This window comes from Petaurus breviceps, unplaced genomic scaffold, assembly GCF_028583685.1.
Source record: "Petaurus breviceps papuanus isolate PSGF00001 unplaced genomic scaffold, PetGlider_PUasm1.0 91041, whole genome shotgun sequence".
NCBI lineage: Eukaryota > Metazoa > Chordata > Mammalia > Diprotodontia > Petauridae > Petaurus > Petaurus breviceps.
Window position 1 is genome coordinate 36,241,080 of NW_027187400.1, and position 26,920 is coordinate 36,267,999.

Here is a 26,920-nt window from a genome sequence, read left to right on the forward strand (position 1 = left end):
TCCCCTTTCCTATTCTCTTGGCTTATCTGTATGGACTCTGACATCCTGAAGGAGTCCTCCCCTTTCATTGCCTCTCTGTATGATAAGGCACCTTCTGATTCCCTGACTTTCCCGGGCATTCTCTATCCCCCAAACCATATTTAAATCAAGACCCCTAACCCAACTAATCAATCTGTTTCTCTCATGGGGAAACAGGGACTGTTCGGGTGCATCATCCCAATAAACGTCTTTCTGTAACTTGGAGACTGTCCCAGTAAACTCCTTCAGGACACTAGGATCCACACATCTATTCCTCATCATATGTATCTCTAAGGTAAGACCTAACCCCCACCTTCCTGATTCCCAAGCCAGCCTCTCTTTCCATAGAAGCAGTATGCATGCTACAGTGAGCCAAATAAGCAAGACCTGGGTTTTAATCCCACCTCAGACTCTTACTAGATGTGTGCTTTGGGGGTGGGGGTGGGGGGCAAACACTTCTCTGTTCCTCAGTTGTCTTATTTTTAATTTGTGGATGTGACCCTACCTCCCAGGCACAATGAGATGATGTGTGGGAAGCACTCTATAGACCTTAAAATTCTATGGAAATGTCAGCTATTATCGCTATTACAACTCACAGTCTCATAGCAGAAGGTATTATTGTAATCACATTATTATGTAGACATTATTATAATAGCAATGAATGGCACCACACTTTAAACGCCTTCTTAAGAATCTTTCCAGCCCATTGCCATCTCATCTGCTCTATTAATCTTTTACATAAGAGCCCTCTTAAGTGGGTCAAGTCCACTTAAAGACATAAAGCTCCCATTGTAACTCCCAGGCAGTGACCACATGCTACATCTGTTAACCTTTTCTCAATCCTAAGCCTCTCTGCAGCCTTTGACATTGTTGATCACCACTCTCCTCCAGGACCCCCGTTACCCCTTCCTGGTTCTCCTTCTACCTGTCTGACCACTCCTTCTCAGTTTTTGCTGGATCTTCCTCAACAACATGTCCGTAAATGAGGAGTGTCTCCCCTACCCCCCAGGCTCTGTCCTAGACCTTTTTTCTCTTCTTTCCTTATATTATTTCACTAAGCAATCACATCTGCTCCCATGAACTCCATTATCATCTATCTGCTGGCGATTCTCAAATCTACTTATTCAGAGACTTAACCTCTCTCCTGAACTCCAGTCTCAAATCTCCAATTGTCTGTTGGACCTAATGAACTGGATATTCTGTTAGACATTTTAATCTCAATATGTTTGGATATATTGAGGGTCCTCATTCTTCTCCCCTCTCTACCCCCTACCTACTCCAAACCCTCTCCTCTTCCTAACTTCCCCACTCATGTAGAGGATACCACCATCTCTTCAGTCACCCAGGCTCACAATCTAGGCTTCATTCTCAACTCCTCACTATTTCTCAACCCTCCTAGCTAATCTTCAGCTAATGCCTGCCATTTGTAATTTTGCAGCATCTCTCGATGGTAGCTAGTGGGCGCCATAGTGCATAGAGCACCATAGAGAAGACTCCTCTGCCTGAGTTCAAATCCAGCCTCAGGCACTTACTAGCTGTGGGACACTGGGCACGTCATACAACCCTGTTTGCCTCAGTTTCCTCACTGTCAAATGAGCGGGAGAAGGAAATGGCAAGCCAATCCAGTATCCTCAGCAAGAAAACCCCAAATGGGGTCACAAAGAGTTAGACACAACTGGAGAAAAAAATGATTGAACAACAATTGAACAAAATGCCCTGTTTCCTTCTCTGATATTGGCCCCACATTGGTAAAGACCCTTCACACATGGACTACTAAAATAGCTTCTTGGGGTCTGCCTGCTTCAATTCTCTCCCCACTCCAATCCATCCTCCTTTCAGCCACCAAAGTGGGTTTCCTCAAGTGTGGGTCTGATCATGTCGCCTCCCTTACTTAATAAATTTCAGTAGGCTCCCTATCACCTCTAGGATCAAATACAAAATGCTCTCTTTGGCCTTCAGAGTCCTTCATGCCCTCCTCCCTGCTACCTTTTCAAGCTTCTCACACCTGATTCCTTTCCACTTAACCTTCAATCCAATGACACTGGCATCCCTGCTGTTCTCCAAACAAGTCATTCCATGGCTTTGCCCAGGCTGTCATCCTGGCCTGGAATGCTCTACCTCCTCATCTGCCCATCTTAGAACCTCTCATTTCTCTCAAAGTTTGCCTCAAGTATCACCTCAAGCATCTTTCCTGATCCCCCAACTTCTAGTCCCTTCTCCCTGAAATTATCTTATATTTGCTTTGCTTCTGTTTTGTAAGTTATTTATATGGGTTGTTGTTGCATTTCGTGATAGAATAATAACAGTTAATAACTACCTATGAATAATATTAATGTCATTATGGAATAGCAGCGAATATTGATGTGTTGCTTTGCTGTTATCTACTTTAATATTATCTCACTTGATCCTCCCAACAACTTATTATTATCCCCATTCCACAGTTGTTGTGTTATTATTATTATCATCTCCATTTTACAGCTGTAGAAACTGCAGCAAACAGAAATAGAGTGAATTGCCCACACTTGCACCAGTAGTGAACATCTGGGGCTGAATTTGAACTCAGGTCCTCCTGATTTCAGTGTTCCAATTTGCTGCCTCCTTGTGGACAGGGAATATTACACATTTGTCTCAGTGTCCCCAGCCCATAGCACAAAGTTCCAGAGATGTTGGTCTCTTTACTGTTCCTTGAACATAGCACCCTATCTCCTGACTCAGTGCCTGTCCGCCATGCTTGGAATGCCTTCCTCCCCCTCATCTTCCCCTCCTGACTTCCCTCACCTCCTTCACAACTCAGCTTCAATCCCACCTTCTTCTAATATTTTTTTTTTTTTTTGCTTTTTGGAAGGGGGAAGTCAAGGCAATTGGGGTTCAGTGACTTGCCCAAAGTCACACAGCTAGTAAGTGTTAAGTGTCTGAGGCCAGATTTGAACTCAGGTCCTTCTGACTCCAAGGCCTGTGCCCTATTCACTCACTGTACCACCTAGCCACCCCAATCCCACCTTCTTCAAAGGGCCTTTTCCATCCCCTTCCCACTCCCCCACCATTACCAGTATCACCTCCCATTTCCTCTCCAGATATCCCCTATGTAATCTCTCTCATTAGAATCTGAGCCCTTGAGGGCACAGACCTTCTTTGTGATTTTCCTTGTAACTTCATCACCCATAACCTGGCACATAGTAGGTGTTTAATAAATGCTTCTTAGTTGACTGATTAGCTGGCACCAACTCAGTGCTTAATAAATGCTTGCTGAATTCAATCACGGGCTCTCCACGTCCTTGTCTGTCACAGAGATTTATAACCTCGCTTCCTCACTCCAGGAATCCTGCTAAGCCACCAGCCTGAGCGATCTCTCTGATCACAATCACGCCTCACTCAGAGCTGGGCCCACCAATTTATGAAAGTGTCACTCTATTTTTAATACTCAAATTAATCTTGCTCCTTTTTTTTCCTTCCTGGTACAATTAACACTTCCTTCCCAGACCGAGAGCCTGCATTCAACAAGACTTGAATGCAAAAGTCATAATAGACAGTCTATTTTGAGAAACTAAATTGGAATTTTTTTTAATGGTGTCTTGCAACCATGCTGAGTGATAACAAAGCAGGCCTGAAGGCTGTGTGTCTCCTCTGGGGTAATTAATATGGGAACCATAATAAATGGGATCATTACATGTATGTGGGAGGCTGTTTGCCCACTGAACCTCAGACACAGGCAGACAAGAACACACACCTCACCAGGTGGGCATGATGTGCACACACAGAGTCCCACACATATACTCCCACACCCAGGCACAGATTTCTCTTCTCCCTCATCAATAAGACACTAAGTCACTTCAGAATGATAGAATATGGGAACTGACCTTCTTGGCCATCTGGGCTGTCCAACGCCCCTCTCTATCACATATCCCAATACACCCTCCACACAGCTATCATGTGAACCTTCCGCAAAGCACAGCCCTGACCTTGCCCATAAGTCTATTCTAGAGAGAATCTCTGTTCAAGAGCCTTCCAGAGGGGCTCCAGTGTGGGGCAGAGATACAAGGGAAAAAGGAGCCCGGAGCTGCTTGCAAGGTGATTTCAGGTGAGAGGGCACCCACTTTCTGCCAAAAGGAGAGAGAGGAGCATAGGGCCAAGGGATGGAATCTGAGATAATGAGAAAGGAGCTTATTTGGACCTGGTTATTTATGGTGTGTGTGCATGTGTGTACATGTATGTGCATGCATGTATAGGCACGTACACGCATGTATGTGTGTGCATGAGTATATGCATGCATGTGTGTGTTGTGGAGGGGCAGTATGGACAGTATGTATGTGCATTTGTTTGGGGGGAAGGGCAGTGTCCCTAGCCCCAAGGACCAATGAGAAGGGCTTCTGGATGCCCTATGAGACAAGGCAAAGTTATGATGCAGTCTAGCCAGAATATCATTCCTGTCCCAGCAGTTTAGGCATAGCCTCACCCCAACTGCCCCAATCCCATGCAGATATTGGTACCGGTTAGCTTTACAGAATGACAGAACTTGGGAGGTGGAAGGATCTTAGTGGCCATCTCGATGGAGTCATCCTTGGCCAAATAGCCCAGCTACAACCTACCTGACCATCAGTCCTCCAGTCCCTGCTCAGAGATCTTCTAGGAGGGGGAACCCACCACTCTTCAAGACAAGCCACTTTGGGGCAATGCTAATTGTTAAGGAAGGTTTTCATTTTGTTTTGCTTATTTTTACGCCATGCCTAAATCTGCCTCTCTATACCTCCATCTCATTGATCCTGGCTCTGCCCTCTAGGACCAAGCACAGAAAGACTTATCCCTCCTCCATCTCATAGCCATTCAAATATTTGAAGACAGCTATCATGTTCTCCCTGACCCCACAAACCTTCTCTTCTTCAGGTTACCCATCTCCAGTCTTAATATGGCCACTCAAGGTCTTCACCATCTGGTTTCTTTCCTCTGCCCATCCTCTAACTTACTAAATGTCCTTTCTGAAATGTGCTTAGAGCTAAATATTCCAAATGGTGTCTGACCATGGCAGAGGAGAGAAGACTCACACCTCCTTATTCCTAGATACTGTGCCACTCACTACCCATGATTGCGTTCACTTTTGGGGGCTGCCAAAATATATGTAAGGCTTTAGAACTGGAAGGAAATTTATTCCGACCCCCTCCTTTTTACAGATGAAGAAATGGAAGCTCAGAGAGAAACTTGTCCAAATTCACACAAGGATTTAGGATCAGAATTGAGATTAGAACTCAGCTTCATCTTGCCTAGTTGTAGAGAGATAGACTCAATGGAATAGGGGGTAAGGGGGCAAGGACTCCAGGGACTGCTACTCACTCATTCTTGATGAAGGCATATTTGTTGATCGTCTCAATGACGTCTTTAAAAAGGATCTTGGAGGTCAAGGTATAACCATGGTGCACGATGGGCTCCCCATCTGGTCCATCCCAACAGTCCACTAAAGAGGGCAAAGGTCAAGGTCAGTTGACGAGTGTCACAAGGTCCTCCATAGCCCTAGTCTTAGAACCTTCCTTGCTCGATTCCTCTCTCCCCAATACCCTTCATGCTCCAGTTCAATCAGATTACAATCTGTCTTCTTTCCATCTCCTCCTATCCCTAGCCCTTGGCTCACATTGCCCTTTACCTCCCTCTCCTCCTCCACCTTCATTTATTGAAATCTCTCCTTCCAAAACCCAACTCAGGTGCCATCTGCCCATGAAGGCTCCCTGATCCCTTCATTCCACCCAGATAAAGGGAACTCTCCCTCCTCACATTTCTCCAAGCATTGTACTGGAATATCTCCTTTACCCATCTCCTATTCTAATTTGCAGAATACTCATTTTATTATATGTCCTATCTCTCCAAACCAAAAATTATTGTAAGCTTTTTGAAGGCAACAACTATGTGAGTTATATAAAATATTTTGACATTGAACATAGAATTCTGCACATAGTAGTTATTCATTAAATGTTTGTGGGGTATGAACTGACTAGTTCTCACATCTCTTCCTTCTTTGAAAAAACAAAATTAAATATTTCAACTAGTTAAGTCCCTAACCTTCAGGGCCCTCAGGGCTGGGGAGGACATTCTCTCTCTCTCTCTCTCTCTCTCTCTCTCTCTCTCTCTCTCCCCCTCCCTCTCCCTCTGTCTCTGTCTCTCTCTGTTTCTCTCTGTCTCTGTCCCTGTCTCTCCTTCCCTCCCTTCCTCCCTCCTCTTCTCTCTCCCTCCCTCTTCTTTTCTCCCTCTTTCTCCATCACCCTCCTTCCATTGTCATAGTAGAAAAGGCTGGATCCGAGCCCAGCCCAACATTTCAAGGCTCTCAGCACACTGTAAGTTGTTTAATTAATGATCTTTGAATGAATGAAAAAACAGAGAAGATGAGTCTGGTAACTATTTCTTAGGTACCTTCTATGTGCTAGGCACTGTGCTAGAAATGCAAGGGAAAACAAAACAGCTCTTGCCTTTCGGATGCTTACATTCTGATAGAGGAGACAACATTTGCACTGAGAAGGAAATGGGGAATGTATATAAAGAAAATGGAAGGTCATTTGGAGAATGCTAGTAGTTGGACAAACCAGGAAAAACTTCATATCCAGGGCTGTGCTTGAGTTGAGTCTTGAAGGAAACCCAGGATTCCAGGAAAGGAAACTCAGAAAATGCCACATTACATTGAACTGACTGAACATATCTTGTAATCTGCATTCTTGTTGTTTCCTCCATTAGAATGTAAACTCCCAGAAGGAAGGGACTGTTTTATTTTTCATCTTTGTATGGCCAGTGCCTAGCACATAGTAGGCACCTAATACATGCCTGTTAGGTTAGACAGGAAGCAATTGGCATGGGAGCAGTTCTCAATCAGAGAGTGCTTCAGGTGCCTCACGGATGGGCCACGTCTAGGGACATGCCTCCAGCATAGAACAGTGCTTCTGGACTTTCAGTGACTCCACTGCCCACAGGAGACCTCAGGCCAGGGCAGATTGAGTCAATACTTACTTACTAAGTCCTCTGCTTGGCCTTACAGTATAACCTCTAAGACCCATGTCAAATGCTGCCCATGTAGGAAAGGAAGAAAGGAAGGAAGGCTAGAAACAGAAATGGGAAATATCTCCCATTCCTTCTCCCAGAATAACTACTCATAGTCATGTCTGAATAGAGATTTATACTTAGAAAACAGTTTTCATATCCATTTTCTCAGTTGACCTTTAATACCCCTGTAAAAGGGCCAGGGAAAATTATTTATTATTACAATAAGTCGAGATAAATTGACTTAGCCAAAGTCACACAGTTATTAGTGGCAAGGCTAGGAATTGGATTCCGGTTTGTACAACACTATCTTAGTTCTCTGGAAGGTCTTCTTCTACTTAATCCCACAGGTCAAGGACAGGGCTGGTACCTATGTCTATAGACCACTCTACCACTTACCTTCCACACAGCGGCAGCCAGCCTGTAGGACCCATGAGTACATGTCCACCCGAGACTGGGACATGAGCTGGTCCCCAATGAGGTAGGTATTATGGGAAGAGGTGATGAAGTAGTAACTTAGTGGGTAGGTCATGTCCTGGTTTACTTGGTAGTGCTTGGGGTTGAAAATGTCTCCTTCTGGACTCCTAGTGTAGTTAGTAAAACCTGGGAGGGATGAGAGGGACAAGAATTCAGATCTGTCAGTGACACAGCAAAAACATTACCAAGAGCATTTGGTAGGGGGAAGGGAAGGATGAAAAAGTTAATAATAACTGGCATTTATATAGTATTTGACACATATTTATTTCATTTGATTCTCATAAAAATTCTGAATTGTAGATGTCATTATCATACCTATTTTTAGATGATTCAGTGGAAAGAGCTATGGATTTTGTCTTTTTTTTTTTGGAGGGGAGAAGACAGGGCAATTGGGGTTAAGTGACTTGCCCAAGGTCACACGGCTATTAAGTGTCTGAGGCCGGATTTGAACTCAGGTCCTCCTGACTCCAGGGCTGGTGCTCAATTTACTGTGCCACCTAGCCGCCCCAAGCTACGGATTTTGAATCTGGGCCTTCGTTCAAATACTGTCTTTGCCACTTAACATTTGTGTGACCTTAGCCAAAGCACTTAACATTTCTGGGTCTCAATCTCCCAACTATACAATAAGCAAAATAGACTATATGATTGTAAAGGTCCTTCTCATGTCAGTATCCAAGAGATCTGCCAAGGATAACACAGGAAGCTAGTATCTCCATTTGGATGTATAGACTATCTGAGACAGGATTTGAACTCAGTTCTTCCACACACTACCCACTATGCCGCCATGTATAATCTCAAAACATTAGTGGTAGAAGGCCTTAGGAATAACAAACTCATAGACCTATAGCTAGAAAGGATTTTAGAGGTCATATATTTTAACTTCCTTGCTTTACAAAGGAGAAAGTTGGGGCCCAGAAAAAGGGCATGAGTAGCTCAAGGTCATACCACATGTTAGTGGCAGAACTCAAGCTAATAATAATTTTTTTAAAAGTAATAATAGGGGTGGCTAGGTGGTTCAGTGAGTAGAGCACTGGAGTCAGGAGGACTTGGGTTCGGATCCAGCCTCAGAAACTTCACACACACACACACACACACACACACTAGCCGTGTGACCTTGGGCAAGTCATTTAACCCCAATTGCCCTCCCCTCCCCCCTCCAAAAAGCAAAAAAAATTAAAAATTAAAAAAAGTAATAATAGCTAGCAGTTCACATAGTACTTTAAAGTTTGCAAAGAGCTTTATAGGTGTGATCTCATTTGACCCTTACAACAACCCTATGAGGTAGGTGCTATTATTATCATTCCTGTTTTATAGGTGAGGAAACTGAGACCCAGAGAGAGGTGACTTGCCCAGGGTCATACAGCTAGTTAGCCACCTGAAGTAGGATTCAAACTCAGATCTGCCTGATTCTGAGTTCAGTACTCTATTCATTATGCCACCCAACTGCCTTGACTAAAGCTCTGAGTTATATTTTCTGCTTCATGACAAGACATGTCTTGAGGCACCCATTCTAGCTTTGGACAGCTCCAACTAACTATTAGGAAGGTTTTTATTGCTGTTGAGTTGTGTTCGACTCTTTGTGACCCCATGGACCACAGCACACCAAGCATTTCTGTCCTCCACTATCTCCCAACATCTTCCTAAGCTCATGTTCATTGCTTTTATGACACTATCTATCCATCTCATCCCTTGCCATCTCCTTTTCTTTTTTCCTTCAATCTTTTCCAACATTAGGGTCTTTTCCCATGAGTCCTGTCTTCTCATTATGTAGCTGAAGTATTTAAGCTTCCGCTTTAGTATTTGGCCTTCCAATGAATAGAATGAGTTAATTTCTTTAAATATTGACTGGTTTGATTTCCTTGCTGTCCAAGGGACTCTCAAAAGTCTTCTCCAACACAGTTAGAAAGTGTTGATTCGGAGGCACTCAGCTTTCCTTGTAGTCCAGTTTTCACAGCCATAAGTTGCTATGGGAAAAAACATAGCTTTGACTATATGGACCCTTGTCAGCAAGGTGATGTCTCTGCTTTTTAGTATGCTGCCCAGGTTTGCCACAGCTTTCCTTCTAAGGAACAAGAGTCTTTTAAATTTCATGGCTGCAGTCACGGGATACAGTGATCTTGAGCCCAAGAATACAAAATTTGACACTGCTTTCATTTCTTCTCCTTATAATTGCCAGGGACCAGTTGCCAAGATCTTAGTTTTTTATGTTAAGCTTCAATCCAGCTTTTACATTCTCCTCTTTCATCCTCATCAAGAGGCTTCTTAATTTCCCTTCATTTTCTGCCTTTTAGAGTGGTATCCTCTGCATATTTGAGATTATGGATATTTCTCCAGGCAACCTTAATTTCTGGTTTTTGATTCATCCAGCCTGGAAATTCCCATGATGTACTCTGCATACAAGTTATAGTCATAAAGTACAGCCTTGTTCTCCTTTTCTACTTTTAAACCAATCAGTTGGTCCATGTTTGGCTCTGTTGCTTCTTGGCTCTCATACAGGTACCTCAGGAGACAAGAAGGATGATCTGGTACTCTCAACTCTTTGAGGACTTGACACATTTTGTCTTTTATAATAATCCAAAGTTGGCTTCCCTAGAATGTCTACCAATTAGTCCTGGTTTTACTCCCTAGATGCACTGAAGACACATTTAGTTTCCCCTTTTCATATAAAAACCATTCAAGTATTTGAAGACCATGGTTCCTCCCCCACCCCTTAAGTCTCCTCTTCTCCAATTCTTTCCCCTATTCTCCATATGTTACAATTTGGGGCACTTTTAGCATCCTGGTCATTTCTTCTAGATGTGTTTTCACTTGTTCATTTCCTTCCTAAACCTGAACACAACGCTCCCAATGTCTGGTCATATCCATGTCCGGGAGATGATCATTTCCATCATTTTGGACACCATACCTTTTTTTGATAACATCTAAGATTCAATTCATTTTTGGGCCAGCACATCATGGTGCCAAATCCTATCAAGCTTTCAGTCCATGAAAACTCCTGAGTACTTTTTTTTTTAAGCAATCGGGGTTAAGTAACTTTCTCAAGGTTACATGGCCAGGTGTTTCTGGGTGGGTGCTAAGTGTCTGAGCCCGGATTTGATCCAGGTCATCCCGACACTGGAGCCGGTGCTCTTACTCGCTCTGCTACCTGGCCGCCCCTAAGCAATTGGGGTTAAGTAACTTGCTCAAGGTTACACGGCCAGGTGTTTCTGGGTGGGTGCTAAGTATCTGAACCCGGATTTGATCCAGGTCATCCTGACCCTGGAGCCAGTGCTCTTACTTGCTGTGCTACCTGGCCACCCCCTCTCCTGAGTACTTTTAATTTAACCTATTGTATCAATACTTCTCCTCTATCTCCTGTTAAGGCAGATGACTTCTTGTATCCAAACTCAGGGGTTTGCTTTTGTCCCTACTAAGGTAGAATGGATATAGCAGTTAATGGACCAGTGGAAGTCAAGAAGACCTGAGTTCAGATATGGCCTCTGACTCATAGACGTGTGACTGAAGGAAAATCACTTAACTTCCCAGAGGCCCCAGCAACTCCCTTAAAGTCATAAATTACAGAGAGTTGACAATTGGCACTGGCAGAGGACTTTTCCATACTATAAGTTCCCTAAGTGAGTGAATATACAGCTCTGGACTTAAAAAAAAAGCTTCAGTTTATCATTCTAGTCTGTTATGACTTTTATTGACTCCAATGCCAACAACCAATGTCATCCTATCTTTAAACTTAATAAGCATGCCATCTGTATTGTTATTAAAATCTTTGATATGAATCTTGAATAGGAGAGGGCCAAGGAGAGAGCCCACGGGCAATCCACCAGAGGTCTCCCTTAGATTGACAGCCATCATTCATCACAACTCTCCATCTTGTTAAAAAGGTTATCATGAAACTTCATTGAAAGCCAGATCCACAGAAATTGTGTTTCCCAGTGTTTCCCCTCCGACCCCTCCCCCCCAAACTCTGGAGATCTCTAGGGGACTATATATAAACTACTGAGAAAGAAGATCTCGTCTTATAAAGGTCTTGAACCCCTTGCTCTCACAGCCCCTCACAAAGGACATTGTGCACCATGGGGTCTTCCACATGTAGTCCTAAGTAACTCTCAATAGTCAAGAAGAAAGCCATCCAGGAATTGCCATGACAATCCTAGCTCACTGACAGGAAATTCAGACACAGTCTAATGTAAAATATGTTAAAATATGCAGGATTCCAGCAAGAGAAAGCAAAGAGCCCAGCCTTTGGATTTAAATGTTTTGAAAAGGTGGATAGAATAAATATTCAAGGTGGGGATGTTCCGACTGTATCAGAGTGTGGCTCCTGGAGGAAGAGACAGTTGACCCAAGTTTCTTGAATCCTGGATCTCTCTTTTTCTTTTGCTTAGGTTAACCCTCAGTGAGAGCCCAGGGCTCTCTGAACAGATACCTTATCAGGTACAGGGGCATGGATTTGATGACTTTTCAGTTCCATGAATCTCTTTGGGAAGAGAGCACCTCATTACATTAGGCCAGACATTTCCATTACTTAGTCTCCTTCTATCATATTTCCATCTCCCAACAGCAAATCCCCATGGCTTTCCCTTAAATGTTCCAAAATAAAGGGCCAATGCTTTGAGCACTGACTACCTGAACTAATTCTTTGGCAAATTCTTTTTAAGTCCCAGCCATGGACCTAACAATGGCACCATCTTGTCTTTAAGGCACATAGTTGAGCAGTACAATCACGCAGAGGAGGCATGTGTACCAGGCATAAACTAGGTAGTCTGAGTTAACCCTCTCCTTGCAGTACCCATTTCAGAACCTGCTCCAGGTTGAAGTAATTCTTGATCTCCACTTGTTTGACCATTTGTGGATTACTCAAAGGAACTGAGGATATTGAGCCTGGAGAAGAGAAGACTTTGGGGAGGCCATGGTACCTACATTCAAGTATTGAGAGGCAGTATGGCACTGGTGATAGGATGCTAGGTTACAAGTTAGGAAGACCTGGATCCATATCTTGACTGTACTACTTACTGACTGTTTGACCCTGAGCAGGTAATTTCACCCCTATGTGCCTCAGTTTCCCCATTTGTTAAATCAGAGAGATGAACTCAATGTCTTCTAAGTTCGCTTCCACCTCTTTTGTCCTATGATATGGAAGAGTAATTCGGTTATTCTGTTAGCCCAATAGTCCATAGTATAATATAGTTGATAGAAAGCCCTGGACTTGGAATTTGGAAGAACCAAATTCAAATCCTGCTTCAGACACTTAATGGCTGCACAACCCTGGGAAAGTCACTTTACTTGGCCTCAGTTTCCTTAGTTGTAAAATGAGGGGGCTGAACTTGATCTCCATCATTCCTTTCGACTATAAATCTAGGAACTTAGTAATGGGTAATGGGTAAAAGTTGTGAAGATGCAAATTTAGACTCGATATCAAGAATCCTTCCTAGGCAGTAGAAACAGTCATCCCAAAGTGGTATGGGCTGCCTCCAGAGACAAGGACTTCCTCAGTATGGAATCATTTGGGTAAAGACTAGATGCTCACTTGTTGGCTCTAGAAGGTACTGTTGCTTCCTAATGCTCTATGAGAACCCTTTTGGCTCTGAGATTGTTCCAAAAGCCTTCTAACCTCTACATCACCCACTTGGCCCCCTGCCAGGCTGTCAAGGTCAATGAGAAACCCAAGAGAACTTAGGAAATGCTGACCAAGTACATTAGAAGACCTTCTTCCAACCTCACCTCTCATTAGTCGTGGGAACTTTGGGCAAATCCCTTCCCTTCTCTCGGCCTCAGTTTCCCCATTTGTAAAATAAGAGAGCTATACTAGCTGGTATCTTCCAGCTCTACATTCTCCTATGCTAGAGTAGCATGAAGATCGAGGTCAGCATAAGAGAATTTCAAAAGCCATAATTCACAAACTAACACCATCTTTTCCTTCAAGCTCTCTCCATGGCTTGACTGCAGCCCAGGACTTGAGGGAGAGCAGGAAAATTGGAAAATTGATCGGGCATAAGGTACCCTTGGAGAAAATCAGCTATAATAGATCCTGACAAGTTAATTATCTTCTTATTCTCTGAGCAGCATTGCAGGAAGACATTCCCAGGGAGCCTCACCTTCTGCTCATCCATCTCCATCCAAAGGGTCCACTCAGAGAAGACCCTTTATCCACTAACCCACTTCCCACACTCTCCCAATGCTCCCCATTCAGGGAAACTCTAGAACATCCAATGGTGTTCTAGGCTCGAGATAGTAGGTTGCATCTAACAAATTGTATACCAGACAAGACCCCCCTCAGTTCTCTCCTACAAAGCTGTGAAGGGAGGAAAGCTTATCTTTGGCCTCTTGGGCACCCCTATTGCTGACCCCTTCTCACCTGTCCCAGTGTTTTCTGATTTTCCTTACCCTCCAACCATACCACCTGATTCTGACCTCCACTCCAGCTTTTAAAACCAAGCTTTGTCCCATTCCCTCAGGGAACTATTCTCTGCTTAACCACTAATTCTTACTAAGATGTAAGTGGCTAACAGCTGAATATGTCACTGCTTTCAGGAAACACTTTAACAGGGGATCAATGGATGATTAGAGAGTGGAGTTGGGTAGTAATAGAGGACTCTTCCCAAAGGTGGAAGTAAGAGGGGATTCTTTAAGCAGGAGAAGCAGGTCTAAAAAGACAATATGGTCTAATGGAAGGAACACCAGCTTTGGGGTCCTGAGTTTATATTTTAGGTCCTGGACTCATAAAAGTTACAGACAATCTATAGCTTCCTGCTCTCTGGCCCCAGTGGTTCACTTACCATCAATGCCAAGCACCTCCTTACTCTTGTTCTCCAGGCATGGTTCAAACTGATCGATGATGTTCAGGCAGTACTCCTTGGTCACATCTGTCATCTAGAAGGAAACAGCCACACAACCATCAGCTCACTGCAGGCTTGCTGGTCCCTTCTCACCACCAGTGCCTGCCCAGACTCCTGCCAGCGTCCCTCATCCCTCTGACTCTGTTGCTATCACGGTATCAGGTGATAACCAGACTCGGGTTACCTTGCCAAACCCTGCCATTTCCCCTTTCTGTCTTAAGAACTTTGGAAGTGATTGTGTGACACAAGAGGCCCTGGCACAGGGCCACTCAGCATGGCACACCCACATCAGAGAAGATGACGAGCAAAGCAGAATCGAAATAGCTCAAAGGAAACACGAGATGTGCAGATTTAGAGAATCCATCCCAAAAGTTCACATGGACTGTTTGTGCCCGACCTGTGCTAGAGCGTTCCAAGCTGGTGTTGGTCTGGTCAACCACAGTGGGACTTGTAATTTGGTTCTAACACAGTGACACCATTTTAGTCCTCTTGGAGAACAGGGAACAACAATAACCAGCCATTTCTCCTACCCTAGGTGAGTCTGACTCTTGAAGCCCATTTCCCTGAAAGGCCATGGGGCAGAGCCAGGGCTGGCTGAAGTCAACATGACCATAGATGAATTACCCACATCTCTAGGCCTGACTGACTTTAGAGAGAAGTGATGAATCGGAGCCAGGGGCTTTATAGGGAAGAAGAGGATTAATAATAATTAGCCAGATAGTACGTGCTTCGGAGGAAAGAAAGAAGGTAGCTTGGTTTGATCCACACAACTTTTAATATATGAGAGTATGGACTCAGGCCTTTCTATCAACTCCCAGAGAGGCTGGATTAATTCTGGGCAAGACAGCGGGTGGGGGAGAGAAAAACAATCTTCCTAATTTTGAAAACAGTGGGTAGATGGAGAAATTCTCTGGCTGTGCCACCTTTTGCTGTAGGGAACTTTCAGTGAAGTTGTGAGAACCCCCCCCCCATGCCTCAGTTTACCCATATATACTGCAAGTGTCCAGAAGAAAATCACAGAATATCAAAATCAGAAGGGGCCTTAGCAGCCACCTAGTTCAATACCCTCATACCACAGATGATAGAACTGAGAACCACAGAGGCCAAGCAACTTATTCAAGGTCACCCAGACAGACAGCAAATGGCAGAGTGAAGACCTGTTATTGAAGATCTCTTTGGATTTCAGTCTCCACAGCTGTTAAAGGAGAAGGCTGGATTGATGATATCCAAGTCCCATCCCAACTCCCCACCCCCAACCCCATTCTGTGTTTTAAGATCATTCCCAACTCTGACACTTTCTCTTCTAAAAACCCTCCCAGTTGGGGCGGCTAGGTGGTGCAGTGAATAGAGCATCAGCCCTGGAGTTGGGAGGACCTGAGCTCAAATCCAGCTTCGGACACTTAACACTTATACTAGCCATGTGACCTTGGGCAAGTCACTTAACCCCAATTGCCCTGCCTCCCCCCCTCCAAAAAACAAAACAACCCTCCCAGTTCTGAAATTTATAACAGCTAATGATAATAGCTAGTATTTATATGACACATTAAGCTTTGTAAAATTCTTTACATATTTTATCTCTACTGATCTTTATAACAGCCCTGTGAGATAGGTGCTTAATATCTCAATTTTACAGTTGAGTAAACTGAGGCAAATAGAGGTTAAGTGACTTGCCAGGGTCATTTGGCTAATGTCTGAATGAGGTTCCCCCCAGCTCTGGCTGAAGATCAGATCTGAAGCCTTCTTCCAGTTCTTATGTCCTAAGACTCTATAACCTAAATGAGTTAACTCATCCTAAAGCCCCCACTTGTATGCTGTTCATCTCCCTCAGGGTGAAGACACATAATTTTCCAGGTCTGGACCCTTGGCAGACAAGTCCAGGAGTTTTGGAGAGAGGCCCCTCCCTCCTTCCCCAGACCGGGCTCTGGGCTTGTCCCATGAAGCAGCAGCCCTGGCTGGGAGCTGGTGCCAGCTGTGATCACTCTAGCACATTGCTTCTTGCAGCCAGAGTTCATTTTCTCTCTCTTGACAAGTAAAGGAATCAATAGCCCAGCCAGACATTAACACGTCCTTGCTGCTCTGAAAAGACATCCGCATCTTGCTCCCCAGCAGACAGGGCCAATGGACTGTCAAGGCTCAGGAACAGGAGAAGAATAGACAATAACAGGTTGGCAGGGTGAGGGAGGGGAAGATCTTCTCTGTTTGAAGCCTCTCCTCGCTCCTGTCCTTTCTCTCTGAGTTACTCTTCTTGAATCCTAAGGAAGGCAACATTATCCCTTTCCCATCCTTTCAACTCCACAGCCCTTTGACTAGCCTCAGAGCCTACACTCCACCCCACACCCCATCTAAATCCCCAAGCTCTCCCAGGAATGGATGCCTCCCATGGAACAAGGCAAGAGAAGGGTTTAGGACAAGAGCGAAGTGACCCTTCTTCCCCCTGCTCAGGAAACTTATTACCCCAAGATGTGACACAGGCTGGAAATAGAAACAGGGTTAAGAAGGGATTAGATAACCCAACATAGTCTGCATTAGCACCTGCCTTTTTCTAAGCTCCACCCCCCCTAGCAAGTTCCATCAGTATTGTGTTACAGGAAAAATCCATTCATTTATTCAGGGATGCTTGGTGTCAGAACCATCACCAGGGTGGGGCAGTTGGAGCCTTGTCCCAAGGTGCCAACATGGGGTGAAGGAACTTTTCCCAGCATTTATTAATCCTCCGAAATTTTTTCAAGCCCTTGGTAGCATAGTGGTTTGGACACTGGGTCTAGAGTTAAGAAGAATCATCTTCATGAGTTCAAATCTGGCCTTGGATGCTTACTTGTTTGCATATGATCCTGGGCAAGTCACTTCACTCTATTTGCCTCATCTGTAAAATGAGAAGCTTGGACTAGCTGACCTCTGAAACCCATTTTAGTTCTAGCTGTATGAGCCTGTGAACATAAGCAGCTTGCCCAAGATGAAAGTCAAAGGAAATAGATGACAGAAAGAAGCTTTTATTGTTGTTATTGATGAGTCATTTGAGTCGTGTCTGATTCTCTGTGACCCCATTGGGGTTCTTCTTGGCAGAGATACTGGAATGGTTTGTCATTTCCTTCTCCAGCTTATTTTACAGAGGAAGAAATGGAGGCAAATAGGGCTAAGTGACTTGCCCAAGGTCATACAACTGGTAAGTGTCTGAAGCTGGATTTGGACTCAGGTCTTCCTTATTCCATGCCCTGTACTCCATCCACTATGCCACCTACCTGCTAGAAAGAAGTAGGTACCTTTGTGTTTTCCTATCCTGTGGGCCAATGCTACCATTTGATTAGAGTTGATCTCTAGGGGGAAGGGCAGGAATCCATGACTGTCCTATCTCCCTCAAACATGAGAGGAAAAACAGGAAACAAGGTTCAGCAGGCACTGTGTCCATTTGAGGCTGTAGGTGGGGAGGACCTCAGAAAATCCAGGGCCACAGGGCAGAGAGAGGAGAGCTCTGGTCCTTCTGCCTCTCTACACAACTGGATCTGATCTAGGATTAACACTTCCATGTCTCTGTAGGGATGTTTAACTTAGAATCCATAAACTTACATTTTTTTGAGAACTGTATTTCCATCTAATTGGTTTCTTTAGTAATCTTGTGTATTTTATTTCATGCGTTTTAAAAACATGATTCCAAGACTGTGTCAATAGGCGTCACTAGGCTACCAAAGGGTCCATGATACAGACTGTGAACGCCTATGTGATAGCATCCCAACTTACTCTGAAATCTCAACATTGTTTTCTTTTTTTTTTTTTTTTAACGTTGTTTTCTTTAAAGGAAAGAATTTGTCTCCTGCCAAAAGGCTCACAGTGAGCTCAGCCACTGAGATGGCACTTGACTAAGCATCTAGAAAACGAACCCTCTTGCCCCAGGGTTCCCATGAATATGTGGCTTCGGATCAGGACTGTATGAGGACCAGGTGAGAACTAGACCTGCCTCCCAGTGGCATCAAGGGACTTCAGCAGGACCAGGATTCCAAACCCAGGCACTTTCACTCAATTGGCCAAGAAAGGTGCAAAAAGGAGATTTTTCTAGCTGCTACCCAGCTCAGTGGAGTTCCTTAAACTACTCCACCTCTGGGAGGGAGGCCAAGATCAATGACTTCTACCTTTCCACAAAAAGGCTGAAAAGCATAAAGAATTTCAGCAATGTTTGACAGGGACTCCTTTTGAAGGGCAATTCATGAAATAAAAATGAAGCTAAGAACCAGGCAGTGGTAGGAAAGCCGGAGAGATTTGGGATAATGACTTAATGGGCACATTTGGTGTTTCCCTCTGGGGTTGGTGCCTGTTAAGATTTAATGGAAGAGAGCCCATCTGCAGTGAGGAAGGTCTGTTCTACTCCGGTAGTACAAGCCCCAGGGGCAGGGGAACGATGAGTCTGGGTCTTCTCTAGAACGCAACAAGCACAGGGTCAGGAGACAAGACAAATGGCCCCTCCTCAGACGCAGCTGCTCAAATCGGTCATCGATCTGCAGCACACCCAGGCAGCAACTCCCCTAGTGCGCTGGGAGATGTGCTCCCTGCTTGTTCCCCGACAATCCATAAATAATCAGAAAGAACATGCAAGGAGCCCTAGGGAGACGCCATGTTGGATTAGCAAACTTGCGAATTCTGGAGCTAGATTTGGGTACACTGGGGCTTCCCCCCCCCCCCACCACTCAACAGGCTAGGAATTCTATGAATGGGGGTTATCATCTGAGTACCTGGAGTCAGGGGCCCCTGCCTGGCATTCTACCAAAGGTCTTGGCTTTGGCAGATGCATTCTATTTAAAAGTCTGGCATTCTCCTGCTCAATGACCTTAGGTAAGCTGCTTCCCTCTGATTCCCCATGAACACAGACTATGATATAGCTAGTCCAAACTCCTTGTTTTATAGATAGAAAACCTGAACTCAGCAGAAGGAATTGACTTGTCCAATTGCCCAGAGTGAGGGGTAGAGCTTCAAAGTCAGTAGGGAGAGTGAACACATTGGACATCAGAGTCAAGGTCCAGAAAGATCTTAGTGGGTTAGAATTTTAAAGAATGTGTAGTTGGGATTAATGTACATATGGATTCAAGATCTGATCTGCCCAAGGACAAGATGAGGGAGGCATGGTTAGACAGCAATTTTTCTGAAAAAGATCTGGGGGGTTTTCAACCCCTCTTAATTCCAGTGCCCTCCCATGGTTTATTATTTCCTATATATAGCTTGCTTGTATGTTGTCCCCCCCATTCGATCATAAGCTCCTTGAGGGCATGGAACTGTCTATTGTCCTGGATTGACCTAGATGGCCACTAAAGTCCCTTCTAACTCTGAGACTATATGATCTCAAGTCAGGACCAGAGCCTTAGTCCCCTGAAATGAAAGTGATTGATTGAGGGCTTTCTCGACTGCCCCATGCTGCTCTCTCCTCTGTAATCTGCCTACCTCCCAAGGATTCTGGGAGGATGAAATTACTTTAATGGACAGGAAAATCAGGAGTGTGATTCCAGTACAAGGCAGCTAGGTTACTGGGCTATCATCATTATTGGCCTCTTAAGATAATTTTCAATGCAGAGAGAACCCTGGGAAATCCAGTCATGCTACCCTCCTGAGCACTCTAACCTAGCACATAAAAGACTCTTAGTAAAGCCTTCCTCTTTCTTCCTTCCTTCTCTCCCTTCTTTTTTCTTCCTTTCTTTCCCCTCTCCTCACAAAAGCATGGAGATACAATAAGAGCTATGGTAGGGGTACCAAAAAGAAGGTAGAACTTCTCTCAGGCTGGAGATCAGGTATCCTGTGCCTTTCTCATTAGTGAAAACTTGGTATATACAACTCTCCTTCCAGTTAATTATGCTCTGGGCCAGGGACTCTCCCCAAGAAACCCCTCTGAGCACCTCCTCCTGAAAGCAAAGGAGCCAGAGCCTAATGCCAGTGGGTGAAGAAAGCCCAGAGGATGGCCCCTGCCACCAATCTGATAGGACCCACAAAAACGGGCTGTCTGTGGTGAAAAGTTCTAAGACAAAGGTTCTGAGTCTGGGGTCTGAGAACTTTTCAAAAATTTTATTTTGATAATGACAGAGCCAGCAAGTTGGCAGAATAAATAGAGCTCTGCTAATCAGGAAGACCTGAGTTCAAATCCTATCTCAGACATTTATTAGCTATATGACCCCAGACAAGTTATTTTACATCTGTCTCCCTCAGTTTCCTCAGTTGTAAAATTTGGATAATCATAACAACTACTTCCCAGGACTGTTGTGAGGATCAAATGAGATATCTGTAAAGCACTTAGTACAGTGCCTAGCACATAAAAGACTCTTAGTAAATCCTTCCTTCCTTCCTTCCTTCCTTCCTTCCTTCCTTCCTTCCTTCCAACATAACTTGCTTGCCTTTATAAACCCGTGTATTTTATTTCATGCATTGAAAAACACAATTCTGAGAAGGGCTCTGTAGGCTTCCTCAGACTGCCCAAGAGGTCCATGACACACACACACACACACACACACACACACACACACACACACACACACTCTCTCTCTCTCTCTCTCTCTCTCTCTCTCTCTCTCTCTCTCTCTCTCTCTCTCGCAACCCTGATCCAAGGGCTCAGCCCACTGCCTCAAGTGCTAGTTACTAGAATCATTTCCCCTCCTAAGTTAGCAAACCACAGTCCCACAAAGATTCTTCAAGGACAAAGTTGCCTCTAGGGTGAAAACATAAACTGCTTTACTTGGCTCTTAAAACCCTAGATTTAGAGTTGAAAGGGGTCTAATTTACCCCAAAGTGTTTTACAGAGAAGGAAACTGAGGCCTGGAGAGGGTAAGTAGCCTTTAAAGCCCTTCCCAATGTAGCTCCATTGTTTCCTCCCAGGCTTCCTGCAATGACTCTCTATCACCCAAACTATGGTCCAGCCAAACTGGCCCTTCTTGCCACACCCCACAATTCCCACCTTTAGAACAGGCCCTCCTCAGGTCCAAAATGCCCTCTGTCCTCCTTCCTGTCTCTCAGAACCCCCATATGCCCTCAAGGCTCATTGTACATGAATGTTTTCCTGACCCCCAGTTACTAGTACCTCCCAACTCCAATATTTGGATTTGTATGCCTTTGTCTATTTACATGTTATTTCATCTCTTTAGAATATAAGGAAACCTCTTTGAGGGCAAGAGCTACTTAATGCTTGTCTTTGTAGCCTCAGCAGCACCCACAGTGCCTGGAATTTGGTAAGTGCTTGGTAAATCCTGGTTCCTACCCTGTTCTTGCCATCAGGATGGTCCAGGACTGCATGGCAACCTCATAAAGAAACTAAAGACAGGTAATTCACATTCTAGAATGAGACATCAGGGGATAATGTCCAGTGGTGATCCATGACATAATTATCTCTGAGCGAGTGGGAGCCCATGTCCTGGAGACACCCAGATCCTGCAGTCAAGGATGATCCTGCAGGGCATTGTCTATTAAAACTGGGCAGCCAAGCCCTCATGGCTTAGAGCTTCTGGGGCCCTAGATGATCAGGAGGCATCTCAAGGTTACACAAAGGGCTGAACAAAGGCAGGTGCCCACTGAGGCTTGGCACAGACAGCTGTCAGTGTTCTTCTGTCCCCTTTCCTCCAACAGGATTGTGGGATGTCTGTTGTTGGCTTGTTCACTGGGCACTGAGCTGCCTTGTTGTCCTTGTGTGGCCTGTCTCGCCAGCTAAACTGAGCTTCCTGGGAGAGAGGACAGGATTTCCAGCTCCTTCTCCTTCAGAGAGCTCAGAAGACAATTCAAGCTCCATAAATATGTTTTCAATAAGCATGTATTAATCAGCTACTCTGGATGAGTACAGGTAGGACTGGTGTGCTGGACCAGAAGTCAGGCAAACCGGGGGAAGATCCCACCTCTGACACCGTCAGCAAGAACCCCTTCCTGGTTCTCCTCACTGCTGCAGCCTTCCCCCTGAGATTGCCTTCCTTTCACACTGGATGGGACTTGGAAGGACCTAGTCTTCTGTATGATTGTCTACCTTTGAAGATGTCTTAGAGGGTAGAAATTTTTTTTGCCTTTCTTTTAACCCTTAGAGTTTATAATACAGTGTTTGGCACATAAGTGTCTAATAAATGCCTACTGACTGATGAACTGTTCTGTATGCCGTGGAATCAAAGATCTAGAGGAAAAGACCTCAGAAGTCATCCAGCTGAGCTCCCTTTCAATGTGGCTCCCCCATTTTACAGCTAAGGAAACTGAGGCTCAGAGAGGCTACTGAGGGGATTTAGGGTCATAGGTCTTGAACTAGAAGGGACTTTGGAGATCATCTAGTTCAACACTGCCATTTTAGAGTTGAAGCAACAGCAACTCAGGGATGTGAACTGTCTGCTGACTCCCTCCTGCCATTCCTGCCCAAGTTCTCCCTCTCCCTGCACCTTCCTAAGCATCCCCTCTCCCCTGCCCCTTCCCAGGCATCCTCTCTCCCCCTGCCCCTTCCCAATCACTCCCCTCCCTCTGCCCCTTCCCAGGCATCCCCTCTTCCCCTTCCCTTTCCCAGGCACCCCCTCTTCCCCTGCCCCTTCTTAAGCATCCCCTCTCCCCTTGCCCATTTCCAGGCACCCTCTCTCCCCCTGCCCCTTACCAGGCATCCCCTCTCCCTATGCCCTTTCCCAGATTCCCCCTCTCCCTCTGCCTATTCCCAGGTACCCCCTCTCCTCCCACCAAGCCCCTATCACCTTCTGCTCCACCTCCAGGAAACGCTTCAGATCCTCTGTGTCCAAATGATCCTTGTGGTTGCTGTAGGTGAGCATGAGCAGGTAGAGGTCCCGGCGGGTGGACATCATCTTGTAAAAGGCGCAGAACTCATCAAAGCCCAGCGTGCCCTGGTTGTCATCTGTATCTGCCTCCTGGAACACAAAGAGCCGCTGGGGGCATGGGCCTGCAGGAACTCAGCTCTCCCCCCTCTCCTCCTTCTCTTCCTCCTCCTCCTTTCCTTGTCCCCTCCTCTGACTGCTATATAATAGTATGTGACCTTAGACAAGTAGCTTAACGTCTCTGATCCTCAGAGGGTTGGATGTAAAGATCTCTGTGTACCCATTAAATTCTAAATATTATGCTCCTGTGACCTGTCCCAGGTCATTCTTGAAGTACTCTAATTGCTAAGGGAAGAAGAGGGTTTAGATAAAAAAATGGAAGAAACCAGAGGAAGATTCCATGAGAAGGGTGCATTTGAGTCGAGTCTTGGAAAATGGGTAATAGTCCTGGGGGAGCTGGAAAAGGGGCAGAGATCATTATTAGGAGAGGAGGAGCAGCAATAGACAGGGAAATAAGGAAGATATTGGGTCCAATTCTCTCCAGGAAAACTGAGGGAGAGAGAGAATAGTAAGGAAACCAGCCTTGTTGGAGCAGATGGGTCACAAGCTGAGCTAAGACAGTCTGGGCTTAAGCCATCTCTGCCAAAGTATTCTCTACTTCAAAGGGAGCCCCCAAAGAACCCTGAGCAAGAGCTACCAAACCCTGATGATGTATATGCTTAACTTCCCTCCTTTCTTTAGAGAAGTGGGGAGGTACGGGTGCAGAATGTTACATGTGTGGTCAGACACAGTCAACTCTAATGGCTTCTGCTGAACTGTTTTCTTTGTTAGAAAGAAAACTCACCAGGTGGTAGAAGAAGTAGTGCATATACGGAGGTGATTATGGTACAGAAACAAAAGATGTCAATGAGACTTTCATTCAAATTAATAACTAAAATAAAAGCAAGAGAAATGTCCTTAGAAGTGGAAAGGTTTTTTTTTTACATGTAATTGGCAAAAAATATTATTTTTTAAAACATTCATAATGATGGCAAAGAATTAGAAATTGAGGGCATGTCCATCAATGGGGCAAGTTGTTGGATATGATTGTGATGGAATACTGCTGTGTTTCTCTCAGAGAAACATGGACTTCCATGAACTGATGCAAAGTGAAATGAGCAGAACCAAAGTCAACTGCAAGTCATGTCATCATTTCCCTGATCCCATGGTCCTCTTTGAAAATGAAGGGCAAACACAAACAACAATGAATAATTTATCTATTCTCAGCAATACAGTGATCCAAGATAATTCTGTAGGACTTATGATGAAAGATGTCTACCTCTAGAGAAAGAGTTGGTAGAACCTGAATATAGACCAAAGATACTTCTTTATTTTTCTTGGGTTTGGGGGGTTTTTTTGGTCTGTGTCTTCTTTCACAGAATGATTTACATGAAAATGTGTTTTGTATGACTACATATGTATAACCTATGTTAAATCCCTTGCCTTCTCAGTAGCAGGGAAGGGAGGGAGAGAATTTGGGACTCGAAATTTGAAGGAAAAAAAGAAGGTTAAAATTGCTTTTACATATAACTGGCAAATATATATGTATGTGTATACATTGTGTGTATATGTATGTATATATGTATGCATACTTTTACTCATAACCTGGCTCAGTATCTCAGAATAGACAGGGAGTCTCGAGAGGTGGCAGGGTAGGGACTAGAAGCCACCATCCTGAAACCTGAGAAAACTCTGCCTTTTTGAGATCCATGCCAGACCCAGGCATAAGCAGAAGATAAAGACTAGATCCCCACCCTGAGTCAAGGCAACAAGAAACTTTCTGGTCTGACCATCACCCTGGATGCTAAAAATCACATGTGGCCACCAGCTCTGTCTCTGAGACTCCATTTTGTTAAAATGCTAATTAAAAGTTGCTGCTCATCAGTTATAAACAGAGAGAGACATAGGAGGCCTGGAGCCCTCCCTCCAAGTCCAATTTTCACAATGACATCAGGAGTAGCCCAATTCTCAGCTTGCCTAATCATCTGAACGGTAGCAGCCATCCATCTAGATGGGGATTTGACAGGATTCCCAAAGCAGGGAGACCTACAGTGACTGCCTGGGTCAAGCAGCTTCCACCGGCAGTCTCCGCCATCAGTATTCAGGCTGATGCAGAGCTACCGCAGTCCACTTTGTAACATGCATTCCGGGGCCAATTGCTGTCTTTGCGACGCTAACTCAGAAAACCTTGATTGTGTTTCTAGTGTCCTAGATCATCAGCTTCACTTCCCGTTAGGGTCCCTTGTACACAATGATATGATTGACCGCATTGGCCCAGTTCTATGTTCAGAAAGGCCCTTTCCCAAGAACATCTAAGTGCATTCTGCTTGCCCAAAAACAAATCCATTTTCTTGCCCTCCCTGGTGCCATTGACTGGAATGAGTGCTGGCGCTGGGTACAGATTCCAATTTGATTACTTGCTAGCTTTGTGACTCTGGTCCTTGGTGGATTTCTCTTTAAAATGAGGACTAGACTCCAAATAACCTCTAAATTCCTTTCCAGCTTTAAATTTATGGCCCTAAGGAAGCGGCTCAACTAAATGGTCTTCCCATATGGCCAATACTTAGCAGGTTCAGGGGAATTGGATGAAATCTCCATTAAGGGGACTGGGTCAAACTCCACTCTGGCTTAGGAAGAGGGTCTAAATGATACTACTACAAGGTTTTGAGATTTCATTGGGTACAAAGAACTCCCAGTGTAGGAGCTGCTTCCATGAATACAGATTACAACCCATGACTTAGTAGTTTTAGATATCAATCAGTAGCCACTTAAGTGCCTACTATGGGGCAACTAGATGACTCAGTGAATAGAATGTCAGGCCAGGAGTCAGGAAGACATGAGTTCAAATTTGGCCTCAAACACTTTCTAGCTGTGTGACTCTGGGCAAGTCACTGGACTCTGTTCACCTCAGTGTCCTCATCTCTAAAACGAGCTGGAGAAGGAAATGGCAAACCATTCCAGTATCTTTGCCAAGAAAACCCCAAATGGTGTCACAAAGGGTCAGACCCAACTGAAACAACTGAACAACAACAGACATAAGATATAAAAATTAAAATGAAATCTGTCCCTGCCCTTGAGGAGCTTACATTTTATGACAATAGCAGATATAATAGTGTACATTAATACTTGAAAGTTTATCTCATTTGAACTTCCCACTCCTGTAAGGTGGGTATTGCAGACATTCCTTCCCTCATTTGATGAATGAAAAAGCAGGAGTTCCAGGAGGTTGATTTGCCTGTGGTTGGTCACACAACCAGTGCCAGAGAAAGAAACTTTGACCCCTGTTCTTTCTGACTCCAACACTAACATTGAAGGAAAATACTAAGGAAAAAGGAGGAAGGGGAGAAGCAGATAGGCTAGTGTGCCAATCCAAGGGAGCTGTCTGAAGTTCAGAGATGGTAAATGGCTTAACCAACATCACAGTTAGTGTTTGAGTTAGAAACTGTTTGGAGGTAAACAAGAGTAAACCACATTTAAAGAATGCTTTAAAAGGTTTGTGATATCTCGTACATTGAGAACCAGTTCTATTTGAAAGCTATATGACCTTGGGCAATTCATGTCTCCCTGAGACTCAGTTTCCAGTTCTATTAAATGAGGGGGTTGAGTTTGATGGTCCCTAAGGGTCCAAGCTCCCCTATTCCATGTTTCTGTCCCCTCTTAACACCTGTGGTTAGAGATAGCAGGGAAGGAAAGCTATACAATCCTCTCCATCCCCTGCTTACCTTTCAACTGAAGCTCCCAAGATGACAGTGTCTGAAGGGAAAACACAATTTGGCACCAACAGAAAAGAGT

At 44.6% G+C, this 26,920-nt stretch overlaps 1 protein-coding gene and 1 long non-coding RNA gene across 7 annotated transcripts in view; one reads left to right on the plus strand and one right to left on the minus strand.

Annotated features, from left to right (window-relative positions):
• LOC138153893 (uncharacterized) overlaps window positions 1-26,920 on the plus strand; it is a 354,866-nt gene that overhangs the window by 245,019 nt on the left and 82,927 nt on the right. The window lies entirely within an intron of this gene.
• Window positions 1-26,920, minus strand: part of PLCH2 (phospholipase C eta 2) — a 352,788-nt gene that overhangs the window by 68,400 nt on the left and 257,468 nt on the right. For all 5 annotated transcript variants that reach the window (XR_011166493.1, XM_069078304.1, XM_069078301.1 and 2 more), the window contains 4 exons: window positions 23,012-23,182; window positions 14,280-14,373; window positions 7,429-7,632; window positions 5,344-5,464 (listed from right to left, as the gene is read on the minus strand). Coding sequence is in view for 4 of the 5 variants with exons in the window: in XM_069078304.1 (XP_068934405.1) it covers window positions 5,344-5,464; window positions 7,429-7,632; window positions 14,280-14,373; window positions 23,012-23,182 (590 nt within the window). In the remaining variant the exon portion in view is untranslated. The remainder of the gene's footprint in view (window positions 1-5,343; window positions 5,465-7,428; window positions 7,633-14,279; window positions 14,374-23,011; window positions 23,183-26,920) is intronic.